A 13,054-nucleotide genomic window follows, 5' to 3' on the forward strand; every position below is an offset into this window, starting at 1 on the left:
CATGTACGTACAAAAAACGAACTTTGAGACGAGGTAAATGAGATTGAAATATGGGTATGTTTGGTAGTGAGAAAGCAATGTTATTGGCAATAACATTTTCCATGATTAGTATATATGAAGGGCAATAACTTATTGCCTTTCATATGTATCTTTTATTGAAAAAATAAAACCAAGACGCTTAAAATGTAGAACCGATTCAAAACGGTACTGCCAATCTTGTATGGCAAGAATCCGACAGAAAAAAAAAACCGTTTATAACCGCTAGGCGAAATTCTCTGCCGGAAATGGCTTTCAGACATATCCAACCGTCTGGGGGGTAATATGCCCGCCGCGTACAAGTGGGATCAGATTCGAATTCAATTCGAGCAAAACTGGCTTTCACACAAGTGCGAGTAACAAAACGACGATTGAACACTGTGACTTTCGCAAAACGACGTAACTAACAGAAGCAAAACGACTTATATGGCAAGCCAACCAGGATAAAACGACCTATCATACTGTTCAATGTACATGATCAAATTACAAAACGACGTAAGTGTCGTTTTTGCTAAAAGTTATCTTTGTAGTTGAAAATTGTGAATTAGTCACTATGATACGTTGCACGCATTCAAATTGGACGATTTAGTGAAGAGATGAAGTTGTTTCAATTACTCATTTTTAAATAGAATTTAAAATTGTGCGATTATTTTTCAACATCGCTTTTCTCGGTTCAGCTGATATGTCACATACGTCGTTTTGAACATTTTATGCAGAATTTAAGTGTGTATATCTTTCGTAGTTATAAATAAATTTGGCATCGCTGCCTTTGCTTTGGCTGATTCATCTTGATTATTTTCAATTTAAGGACACGTGCAGTAATTTCTTTAGCTCGAAAGGTAAGGTATTTCTAATTATTCTTATCATATAGTTAGCAAACAGTTGTGTTGCTTCACTAAGAGGCGTATAATGGTTTTAAAATATTGTTTGTTTATAATTTAGGGACAATTTTACCGGTTTTCAATCAAACCTAACCTAACTTTTATCTAAGAATTTCAACATGACTGAAGTAGATACTAAAGCAGCTTCCATCGAAGAATCTGGCAAAACAGATGATGTTTCTGCGACCGCCAATGTAGAAGAAGCTGCTTCTGTCGGAACTGAGGATGATGTTGCTCATATTAGCACAGATGATGAAAAATCAACAGCAAATAATGAAGCTTCAGAAAATGTTTCCAAATTGGAAGCGTCCATTATTCGTCAGTTGGAGTACTACTTTGGCGATGCGAATTTGTCCCGAGATAAATTCTTACTTGAACAAATCATGAAAGATGACGGTTGGGTTTCGCTGGATGTATTGCTGACATTCAAGCGTTTGAAGTCGCTTTCTGAAGATAAAAAAGTGATAGTAGATGCGATTGAAAAGTCGGATGAGGGACTTATTGAGATTAGCGAAGATCGCTCTAAGCTAAGACGTCATCCGGAAAGGCCAATACCAGAACAAAATGAGGCAACCAGGAAAGAAATTTACTCGCGCACAGTGTATGTAAAAGGATTCGCTTCTGAGGATGGCACTCAGATGGACGAACTTATTGAGTTCTTCGAACCATTTCCAAAGGTTGCTAATATTGTGATGCGCAAGTATCATGACAAGGCAACGAAGAAATATTTATTCAAGGGTAGTGTTTTTGTAACTTTTGCTACAAAGGAACAGTGCGCTGATTTCCTCAGCAAAGAAAAAATAGTGTATAAAGGGAAAGACCTGATTTGCAAAATGCAAGATGATTATTTTGAGGAAAAGAAAACAGAGCGAAGAAAAAAAGATAAAAAGAAGCAAGAAGAAAAGCTGGACATTTCGCATCTTCCAAAAGGAGCTTGTGTTCATTTGGATGGTTTCGGAAAGGAAACTAGTCGGGAGATAATAAAAGAGACAATTTTAAAGTTGGACGAAGCCCTGGAAGTCGCATTCATTGATTATCAGAAAACTGATAGTAATGGTGTCGTAAGGTTCGCAGCTGAAGGTAATGGAAAAAAGTTTTTGGAAAAATTGACGGACAGCAAGGTAGGCTTAAAACTGAAGTAATGAGTTTGATTAGTACTTATATGAGTTTTCCCTAGATCAAAATCAACGAAGAAGACATTACTGCGCGTTTGCTAGAAGGCGATGAAGAGACCGAATTTTTACGGAAGGTTGTGAAGGATCAACAAGCTCGGCGGCAGGCCAATAATGCGCGCAATAAAGGTCGCCAGCAAAAGGGTGGCAAACACAACAGAAACAGTAGTAACAGTAATGGTAAAAAGCGAAGAAACGAAGAGGAGGTCGCCGATGACGAACCAGCCAGCAAGAAATCTGCGAACGAAGTCGATGCCTAATTTTTCCTATTATGACCTAGACTGTAAGGTTTTGTATTCTGAATATGGCAATTAGGATTTAACGAGAACGATTTAAAATAGATTGTCCAAAATTATTTTGGATATGTTGTATAATTTAAACGTAATGTTTAAATATCTCTATTTTGGATATACTTCCAATTTGACAAAAAAATGATTGATGAATATCTAACTGGTAGAGCTACCTAAAAATATGCAGCAAATTTGTAATGTATGAAATATCACTGGCCTGATCACTGACTATGTTTTCCCTAACCCCCGGTTTGACGAGAGGTTAATTAAGACCGTAATTGAATAATTCTGTTAATAACCTTGTGTTTATATAGCTATATCAAGAACGAGCCTACCACTATATTCTGTATTTCAATCGAATCGGAATATTTTCATCGATACCGGTAATAAGGGCCTATCTATCGAGTGACGTTTTCGTATGGAAAATTCGAGCTCGATGGAAATACTGGAGACAAATTTGCCCATTCGATCGAAATATTTCGATGCTAACGGAAAATTCGTGTTTTATGGTCATACAAAAATAACTAGGGCTATTGTACCAATAGTCATTTCATTAGTAGATTCACCATATTATTTGCCCGAATGCTCGCCTTTAAATTAACGAATTGTGATAAAATAAGAATAGAATATCTTTGCTTCATCTCTAAGAAGCAATACCGTAGAAAAATATCTATTGTCAAGATAATCTATCGAATAGAGACAGCAGATCTCACTCTAACTAATGGTTACCGCACCACCATGTAAACTTGTCATTATCACCAATTATAAAAAATAAATTATTTGAAGTGATTTAGGACCTTTATTACATATTTCATTGATTTTGGTTTGCGATTCAGTATGATTTTCTAATGCGTTCAATGTCTGACAAGTTCAACAGTGTTTGTCTATCAAACATATCAGCGTATAACTTGCAAAAAGAGCTTTTCCATCTACTAGTCTTTATTCAACCGCAATCGTTTGATAGACTCACTTGCTTAACCAACAACAACAAGACCATCTTCTGGGAATTCATAGTGCGGGACTTCCAGATTCAGTGGAGCTGGACCCTTCCGAATACGACCGGATGCATCGTAATGGGATCCATGGCAAGGACAGTAATATCCACCGAAATCGCCCGCGTTTGCAATTGGGACGCATCCAAGATGAGTGCAAACACCGATGACCACTAGCCATTCTGGATTTTTAACGCGATCCTACAAGAAATTGAGAGGAATTACAAACTATTTCAATAAATTTAGTAGTAATTAGTACATACTGCATCCGATTGTGGATCCCGGAGAGTTCCTGTATTGACTGACTGTTCAGCAGAAATTTCAGCCGGGGTACGGTGCCGAATAAACAATGGTTTTCCACGCCATTTGAAAGTAACTGATTTGCCCTCTGGGATATCGGAAAGCTTAACTTCGATTTTAGCCATGGCTAAAACATCCGCCGAAGCACTCATCGATGATACGAAAGTTGCCACCATTGATTTGGCAACATAAGCGGTGCTCACGACGGCACCTATAAAAAATAAAATGATTAAACGTTAACTAATCAAGTTTTTTCCTCTGAGATATACAGTACTTACCTCCTACCATTAGATAAGTGAACGCAGCACGATCATCAGACGAATTGTTCTTAGCATTCGGTCGCTTCACTGCATCGCGGCGATAATCGGAGAAATCCGGTACCTGGATATCGGTGTGAGCCAATCGAATTTGCCCAATAGCTGTAGACGAGAAAGATGTTAGAATGAGCCCAAAAACGCATTCAGTTATGTTTACTAAATAGTATAAACGTTAAATATAGGTTATGATTCAATTAACAATGATCGCAGTTTTTTTTAAAAATTGATATTTAAAATTTTTGTGATTCCTTTTTATCCTTTTGCACATATTTTGCTTTTTTTTCAACGATCCACTAGCTTTTGATATTACATAACATATCACTGTCACATATTCCTTATGCAACTTAAATGCAACGAAACACAGATCTAAATTCAATTTGTATTATGAAATATAAACGAAAGCAACAACCTGCAACTCCGGACACTGCCCGGACAACATTCCGTGGCAGATCACAGAGCGGGGAGCTTGCAACAATAGGAGTCGGACCTGCGACTGTTGGCTCCGAAACTACTTTCACGGGTACGGCAGCTGCCTTGATACCACTGGCAACTGATTGGGAAACTCCGCGTACGTAGGACAATTTCGCTAGATTCCCGATCATTCTGACTGGAGTTCGGTGCGATGATAGACTTTTTTCGGGATCTTATTTTCGCACTAGACGACAAAAACTGGTGCACACTCTTGCACTGCGAAGACGAAAATCTATTCAAATGATTATGACGTTTGAGAGAATGACAGCTGAAGAAAAATACTATGACTTTCAGGGGTGGAAATCTGAACAGCTGTTTACTTGAGTGCCTGCCCTGTTTTATCACACACTGAGAAAAAAGCTGCTAGTGATGTGAGCCAGGTCAATTTTTAGAATGGGCCACAGTTTTAGCTAAATTTAATTACTCGACAAAAAATAACTGTTCGACGGTCAAATTTTAACTAAAAGTTAAAATAATTTACGGACTGAGGCTGTGAACCATCTCCCGAATTATTTTAACTTTTAGTTTAAACTTAACAGTCGAGTAGTTGATTTGTCATACACTCAGGCAAAAAATATATGGAATTTCATAATGATTTCGTATGATTTTTAGCCACAAGAATATCGTAAGCGAACCATAAGACCGCCTTATGTAATCCCGAAAATAGGAATTCCAATAAAACGCCTTATGAAATTCATACGGAATTTTTAGGAACATTATGCGAAATTTCTATGATAAACATAACTTCTCTCATATCTTGTGAAGTTCATAAGTTGTTCGTATGAAAACTATAATAGTGATAGATAAGATGTATATTGCAGAGGTATATTTTTCATATTTATCTTATGAAATTATGATTTTGGTGATTTTTGATGCATCATAAGATTTGCCTTATGATTTTCACTACTCAATTTGCTTGAGTGTAGTTAAAAATAACCTTGCTCGAAAGCATAGTTATTTTTTATAGCTCGATAGTTGTTTTCTGACACTGTAAATTTTTTACAAAAACTTTCTAATTTCAAACCTTCAGTAAAAATGCTTTTTGTGTAATTTCTTTTCATACCTTCAGCTAAATAAAATATGTAACAAAAGTTGTATTGCAATTATTATACCACTTGATATTTAATTTTCAGTGCAAAATAAACCCAAATAAAAAAATTGTGCTCGGTTTAATGGTTTGTTCCGAAACCTGCAAACGAAAGTCTCGAATCAGCCTCCCGTTGGACGATTTAGTGCTGTTACGGCTTGCGCGGCCTGTCCCAACGAGCCCCCTCGGTCTGTTGAGTTTTCAAGCGAGCGAGAACAAGAAGTGTTAGCTCAAAAGGTGACTTAGTTGTAAGACAGTAAGATTAGTTGGCAGCTCGGATAAATAACGAGAAAAAATACGTTGAACTTTCATTACGGTAAGACGCGTGAATTCGGTTAGATTTAATTTAATAATTTACTACGAAGTGAACTGAATTTATTGTAACAGTGAGTAAACTAAATTTGTATTTCTAAGTTAAACACCTAAACTATTGTACATTTATAGCTAAATATTACTTAACTGAATTGTTGGGATGTACTGCAATTAAAACTTTGAGGTTATATATTATGTGAGTAAAAGTATTATTGATTTCATAAAACAAAGTATAAAATTAAATAAAGTTTTAGCTTTTAGCTACATTCACTGGCGAATGACTGCTGTGTGTTTTGCTATAAAGACGCCGAAACAAGTACGACCAACAAACTAAAAGATAATATCTTCGTGTCAATATGCCAGCGGATGTGGAATCCACGTCGGTGAAATACAGTTGCAAGGGATGCAATAATGTGGACGACAGCCGGATGGTTGCCTGCGATAAATGCAATTCGTGGTGGCATTACAATTGTGCCGAAGTAAGTGACAGCATCAGTGAGAAGGATTTCATATGTAAATTGTGTGCTGATGAGGGTGACAGCGTGGCTGCAGCGTCCCTAACCTCATCATCCAAAGTCAGAATGAATTTGCAACGGCTTGAGGAACAGAAAGCTCTACTGGAGCGACAGTTAGAACTAGAGCAACGGGATCAGCAGCGGCGTCATGAGCAAGAAAGACTTCAAAAAGAAGGCGAGTTTGAGAGGAAAAAACTTAAGCTAGATAAACAGTTCTGTGACGAAAAGTATCGCGTATTGAATCAAGATCCCGAAGATGAGATCGACGATATACGGAGTCACAAATCGCAACAAAGCAGCATCAGTATAGTCAACGGGTGGAGATTCGAGCGACATCTAGGAGGTGAGGCCAATTCTACAATGGCCCCGAACAACCAAGAAACAGCATCCCGCCAGATTTCGACTACGACAGCTGCCGAGAAAGGCGTGATAGATCAATGTATCCCGATGCAGCCAGGGATTGAAACATGTGATAACGAAGAACAAGTATTTCCAATGGAATTCAATCGGAAGAACGTGCCCGATGAAGGAGCTGTCAGAAATTGTCCGCTGCGATCAACCGCAAACTCACAGCTTATTGGAAATAAGCAATCTACTCGTCCTCTTGGACAATGCCATCCTTTGGGGGAACCAGATGTACTCTATCATCAATGGATGTCACGACTAAGCCAACGCAGATGGTGGGGATGGAAGCAACCCGCTGGAGGACAGACCAGTTCTATGGTTCCAGCTAGCCAAGATACAGCACCTCGCCAAATGACGACTTCGACAACTGTACCCTTTCGGACGGGAGAGAAACAGGAAGATGCGGTCGAGATTAATCACCCTAGAGCGAATATGCAATTTGCCTCTACGCGTCCAGCTGGATCAGATAAGTACTTAGGGGAAAAGTATATATCCTATCCACCACAGATGCCGAGATTGTATGACGAATACCAATGTTCGAACCTTCCGCGTACCAATCCTTATTCTGCAATTGATAGTGGGCAACGCAGCAATTTTCCGAAGCCTCATTATGATCCACCATTTGCTTTGCCAGCACGACAAGCACTTTATGAACAACCTTTGTCTCAGGGACGGGATCTCGGACCGCAGCAACTTGCTGCTCGTCAGGTTATGCCGAAAGATTTGCCGATCTTCACTGGCCATCCGGAGGATTGGCCTCTATTCGTTAGTTCATTTTCTAACTCAACACAAGCATGTGGCTACACGAATGCCGAAAATTTAGTTCGTTTACAGCGTTGCTTACGTGGGCCTGCGTTGGAGGCGGTGCGCAGTAGACTTCTTCTGCCGTCCTCAGTGCCGCATGTAATTGATACCCTTCAAACATTATACGGGCGACCGGAACTTTTAATACACACTTTGTTAAAACGGTTAAGAGATATTCCAACTCCCAAACCCGAAAAATTAGAGACGCTTATTTCTTTTGGCATGGCGGTCCAAAATCTATGTGATCATCTTACGGCTTGTAATCAAAATGATCACTTGAGTAATCCGACATTGCTTTTCGAATTGGTCGAGAAACTCCCAGCGCATCTAAAACTCGACTGGGCATTGTATAAAAGGCAGTATTCGGTCGTCGATCTTCGGGTTTTTGCGCAGTATATGACTACTATAGTGTCTGCCGCATCGGACGTCACTCTCGTTATTGACTCCAAACCGGTCAGTAAACACGACAGGACAGAGAAGAAGAATGTTGTATTCACACACAACGAGGAATTTACCAAAACGGTTAGGCTTCCTACTACACCCGAGGTAGTAGGTAAACAATGTCTAGTATGTCATGACCCCAACCATAGAATCAGAGAATGTGAGGTTTTTCGGAAATTAGATATAGACGAACGATGGAAAACAATTCAGAAGCACTCTCTCTGTAGGTGTTGCTTGTTTTCGCATGGACGTCGTCCCTGTAAGATGAAAACGCGTTGTGGCATTGGCGGCTGCGAATACAAGCATCACCCGTTACTGCATTCGACGAACGTAGTGCGTGCGAAGTTGAGCGGGTATGCTAATGTAAACAATCACAATCGGGAAGGATTTTCATCATTATTCCGCATTGTGCCTGTAATTTTGCAAGCGAGAGACCGTGTAGGGAAGACGTTCGCATTCCTCGACGATGGTTCTTCGATAACACTCATGGAGAAGAGTATCGCCGACCAGCTAGGCGTGAAAGGCGAAAGTGAAGATTTGTGTCTTACTTGGACTGCGAGCGTCAAAAGGGTTGAAGAGGCGTCGCTGAAAATCGACTGTCATATATCCGGGTCTAACTCATCACGAGTTTATAAACTTTCGAATGCACGAACTGTGCATAATCTCGCTTTACCAAAGCAGTCACTCAATTATGGTGATTTGCTTCAACGGTATCCGCATCTGCAAGGATTGCCTATCGAAAGTTACGTAAATATTACGCCGCGGGTTCTGATTGGAATCGACAACGCTCATTTGGCTGTTCCGCTCAAGACGCGCGAGGGAAATATGGGTGATCCCATCGCTACAAAGACACGATTAGGATGGTCAGTGCACGGAACTGCTACATTAGCTATGAAAAACGATTACAATTTGTACATACGTGAGAGTGCGGAGGATATGGCGACTTTGCACGAGCTTGTCAAGCACTATTTTTCGGTGGAATCGTTGGGAATATCGCTGCAAGAAGCTCCCGACTCCAGAGAAAATCAACGCGCCCTACACCTTCTACAGACAACCACGAAGCGCGTCGGAACACGGTATGAAACCGGTTTGTTATGGAGATACGACGAATTTGAATTGCCAGATAGTTACGCCATGGCCCTCCGAAGACTGATATGTCTTGAACGACGAATGAAAGAGAATCCTGAGATTGGTAGAAGTGTTACAAAGCAAATGGATGAATATCAGCACAAAGGTTATATCCATTTGGCTACCGCAGAAGAATTGAATGACGCCGATCCGCGGAGGATTTGGTATCTTCCACTTGGGGTAGCACTAAATCCAAAAAAGCCTGGGAAAATACGGATTTTTTGCGACGCAGCGGCTACCGTAGATGGTATTTCCCTTAACACTATGTTAATTAAGGGCCCCGATCTTCTCACTTCTCTTTCCGGCGTACTCAGCGGTTTTCGAGAGCGCAAGGTGGCCATTTGCGCCGACATTCGGGAAATGTTCCACCAGATCTTGATGAAAAAGGAGGACAGACATGCTCAGCGAATCCTTTGGAGAAACGACTCATCCATGATACCTCAAGTTTACCTCATGGATGTTGCGACGTTTGGGTCGACTAGTTCGCCCTGCTCGGCTCAATATGTTAAAAACATTAACGCCCGAGAATTTGCAAATCAGTTTCCACATGCGGCAGATGCGATTGAACGCAAGCACTATGTGGATGACTATTTGGACAGCGTAGACAGCGTAGCGGATGCCATCAAGAGAGCGGAGGAAGTAAAATATATCCACTCCCGCGGAGGTTTTGAGATACACTCATGGTTATCGAACAGTGAGGAGTTTCGGAAACGGGTCGGAGATACTAAGCCCGTCACAGAGAAAAGTCTTGCGGTATCCAGTAATCCGCACGGGATGGAGCGAGTGTTGGGAATGCAGTGGATCCCAACGGAGGACGTGTTCACATATACAGCGGCGTCCGATCCAGTGCCAGTTTGGCCGACGAAACGAGAGGTCTTGTCAACCGTTATGAAAATATTCGACCCTTTGGGCTTACTTTCGCATCTCATTGTTCATGGGAAAGTTCTCATAGAAGACATTTGGCGTAGTAAGACTGGATGGGATGATCCCGTACCGGAAGCCTTAACGGCTCGATGGCAAAAATGGACAGAGCTGCTTCGTAAGCTGTATTTAGTTCGGATTCCACGTTGTTATTTTCCCGATAAAATATCGCCAGAAATCGAGTCTATTCAGCTGCACGTGTTTGTGGACGCGAGCGAATCAGCGTATGCTTGTGCTGCATACTTTCGTGCTATTGTTTCGGGAAAAATCCAATGTTCACTCGTGGCGGGCAAATCGAAAGTAGCCCCTCTCAAGAGTTTGACGATTCCAAAGTTGGAGCTGCAAGCGGCAGTGATAGGTGCGCGGTTGCTTAAAAGTATCTGTTCCACTCACACTTTACCCATCCATCAGAGGTTTGTCTGGACCGATTCGCGTACAGTGCTTTCGTGGATTGTATCTGATCAACGTATCTACCGTCAGTTTGTCTCGGTCCGCGTAGGTGAAATTCTCACTCTGACGAGCCCGGCGAATTGGAGATGGATCGCTAGTAAGCAGAACGTGGCGGACGAGGCAACGAAATGGGGAACCGGCCCTAATCTAGAACCCGACAGTCGATGGTTTCGAGGGTCCAGTATTCTATATGATTCTCAGAACCGATGGCCAAAACAACCGGAAGTGATTTCCGGTACCAATGAGGAACGGCGAGTTTGTGTAATTCAGCATACGAAAACAGTAAAGCTTATTTCATGGGACAGGTTTTCGCGATGGACCAGATTATTGCGTACGGTGGGTTATGTTTTGCGCTACGTGGACAATCTTCGATTGAAGCGCATCGCACTTCCAATCAATGTGAAATTCTTACAGCAAAAAGAGTTGCAGATGGCTGAAATGCTTATTTTCCGCAACATGCAAAAGGAAGCGTACGCGAGTGAGATAGCTATCCTGTCTTCGTGGAAGAAAATGCAAAGCAGTGGAATAGATCCGACGTTCGAGAGTGATAGTAAACTGAATTCCCTTTCTCCCTTCTTGGATGAGGATGGAGTTTTGCGCATGGAAAGCCGTATAGCTGAAGCAGCCTTTGCGTCATACGACATGAAAAATCCGATCATATTGCCACGTGATCACTGTGTTACCAAGCTTATTATAGCATGGTACCATGAGAAATATCTTCATTGTAACGCGGAGACCGTGGTGAATGAAATTAAGCAACGTTTTCACGTTTCACGGCTGAGAGTGATAGTGAGACAAGTTACCAAAAGCTGTATGCACTGCAAAGTACGCAAAGCTACACCTGCAATTCCACGGATGGGTCCGCTGCCGGGTGCAAGGTTGAGTGCGTTTATTCGTCCGTTCTCTTTCGTTGGGCTGGATTATTTCGGACCTATGCAAGTGCGAGTCGGACGAAGCAGAGTCAAGCGGTGGGTCGCCTTATTCACCTGCTTGTCGATACGAGCAGTGCACCTCGAGGTTGTGCATTCTCTTTCTACGATGTCGTGCAAGATGGCAGTTAGGCGATTTGTGGCGCGTCGTGGATCTCCACTTGAGTTTTACAGCGATAATGGCAGCAACTTTGTGGGTGCAAGCAACGAGTTAAAATGCGAAATGAAATCGATCAACGGACAGTTGTCGGAAACCTTTACTAATACCAACACAAAATGGTTGTTTAATCCACCTTCTTCTCCACACATGGGGGGATCGTGGGAAAGGCTTGTGCGTTCGGTGAAGATAGCCTTTGCGGCCATGAGTACGTCCAGATGCCCTGATGAAGAGACGTTCGCTACTATATTAGCCGAAGCCGAAGGAATTGTCAACTCCCGACCTCTTACGTTTATTCCATTAGACGTTGGTACCCAGGAAGCCCTCACACCGAATCATTTTATCTTAGCGAGTTCCAGTGGTGTGATACAACCAACGAAGACTCCGATCGAACTAAGAGCTGTGTGCAAGAGTGATTGGAACCTTTGCCGGCATTTGATTGATCTGTTCTGGCGAAGATGGGTGAAGGAATATTTACCAACGATTACTCGACGGACGAAGTGGCACAAGGATACGCGATCGTTGATGCCCGGAGATCTGGTCATAATTATTGAAGAATCTGTGCGAAACGGGTGGATCAGGGGACGCGTGATTGAAACGCGGCCTGGACGCGATGGACGTGTACGTCAAGCTGTAGTTCAAAAGGTGACTTAGTTGTAAGACAGTAAGATTAGTTGGCAGCTCGGATAAATAACGAGAAAAAATACGTTGAACTTTCATTACGGTAAGACGCGTGAATTCGGTTAGATTTAATTTAATAATTTACTACGAAGTGAACTGAATTTATTGTAACAGTGAGTAAACTAAATTTGTATTTCTAAGTTAAACACCTAAACTATTGTACATTTATAGCTAAATATTACTTAACTGAATTGTTGGGATGTACTGCAATTAAAACTTTGAGGTTATATATTATGTGAGTAAAAGTATTATTGATTTCATAAAACAAAGTATAAAATTAAATAAAGTTTTAGCTTTTAGCTACATTCACTGGCGAATGACTGCTGTGTGTTTTGCTATAAAGACGCCGAAACAAGTACGACCAACAAGTGCACATTCATCGTACCAACGATCCAACGTATTGGATCAACGGAAGACTTCCGTTGGACGTTTTTTCACAAGGTAAGGCACAAGAACCAAGCAGAAGTCAATTACATTATCCAGGTCCGGGCACTTATTATATTAAAGCGCAAATAACTTGACAATTCATACTTCGTTCTCAGAATTTGTTTTACAGTGTCAATTGTAGATGACGCCCTTTTCCTTCAAATTTTTGCGTATTACCCACCTTTTGAACTCTTCCCTACCTTAAACCCCCACCCCTTTGAAGCCCCCTTTCCTTTTAAACCCCTTCTCCCCCCTCCTTGAATGATTCCTCTGCACGGGCCTGACATTAACAGGTAGAGATTTTCATAAACAGTCTAATGATTTTTTTAATTGTTATTT

General features: G+C 41.3%; 4 protein-coding genes across 5 annotated transcripts; 3 read left to right on the forward strand and 1 right to left on the reverse strand.

Moving 5' to 3' along the window:
• The first annotated feature begins 789 nt into the window (after positions 1–789).
• Positions 790–2,469, forward strand: LOC131429671 (la protein homolog). The gene is made up of 3 exons (XM_058593957.1): positions 790–875; positions 979–2,038; positions 2,095–2,469. Exons 2-3 carry the CDS (start codon positions 1,037–1,039, stop codon positions 2,347–2,349), a joined length of 1,257 nt encoding a protein of 418 aa, XP_058449940.1. The 5' UTR covers positions 790–875; positions 979–1,036; the 3' UTR covers positions 2,350–2,469.
• Positions 2,470–3,155: 686 nt separating this feature from the next.
• LOC131429672 (cytochrome b-c1 complex subunit Rieske, mitochondrial) lies at positions 3,156–4,707 on the reverse strand. Of its 2 annotated transcripts, none has more exons than XM_058593960.1 (4): positions 4,476–4,707; positions 3,950–4,090; positions 3,635–3,882; positions 3,156–3,572 (listed from the first exon to the last, which is right to left on the reverse strand). In XM_058593960.1, exons 1-4 carry the CDS (start codon positions 4,588–4,590, stop codon positions 3,354–3,356), a joined length of 723 nt encoding a protein of 240 aa, XP_058449943.1. In that variant the 5' UTR covers positions 4,591–4,707; the 3' UTR covers positions 3,156–3,353. The 2 variants fall into 2 exon arrangements, with proteins under 2 accessions (XP_058449943.1, XP_058449942.1); XM_058593959.1 differs by having other exon boundaries at positions 4,398–4,707.
• A 1,022-nt stretch (positions 4,708–5,729) lies between these two features.
• Positions 5,730–8,187, forward strand: LOC131429201 (uncharacterized). Its single transcript, XM_058593252.1, has 3 exons — positions 5,730–6,054; positions 6,113–8,131; positions 8,173–8,187. The coding sequence occupies exons 2-3, from the start codon at positions 6,215–6,217 to the stop codon at positions 8,185–8,187; spliced, it is 1,932 nt and encodes a 643-aa protein (XP_058449235.1). The 5' UTR covers positions 5,730–6,054; positions 6,113–6,214.
• LOC131429673 (uncharacterized) lies at positions 8,053–12,600 on the forward strand. The gene is made up of 2 exons (XM_058593961.1): positions 8,053–12,402; positions 12,461–12,600. Exon 1 carries the CDS (start codon positions 8,288–8,290, stop codon positions 12,260–12,262), a length of 3,975 nt encoding a protein of 1,324 aa, XP_058449944.1. The 5' UTR covers positions 8,053–8,287; the 3' UTR covers positions 12,263–12,402; positions 12,461–12,600.
• Positions 12,601–13,054: the final 454 nt, after the last annotated feature.

The sequence above is a fragment of the Malaya genurostris genome, chromosome 2 (genome assembly GCF_030247185.1).
Source record: "Malaya genurostris strain Urasoe2022 chromosome 2, Malgen_1.1, whole genome shotgun sequence".
NCBI classification, from domain to species: Eukaryota; Metazoa; Arthropoda; class Insecta; order Diptera; family Culicidae; genus Malaya; species Malaya genurostris.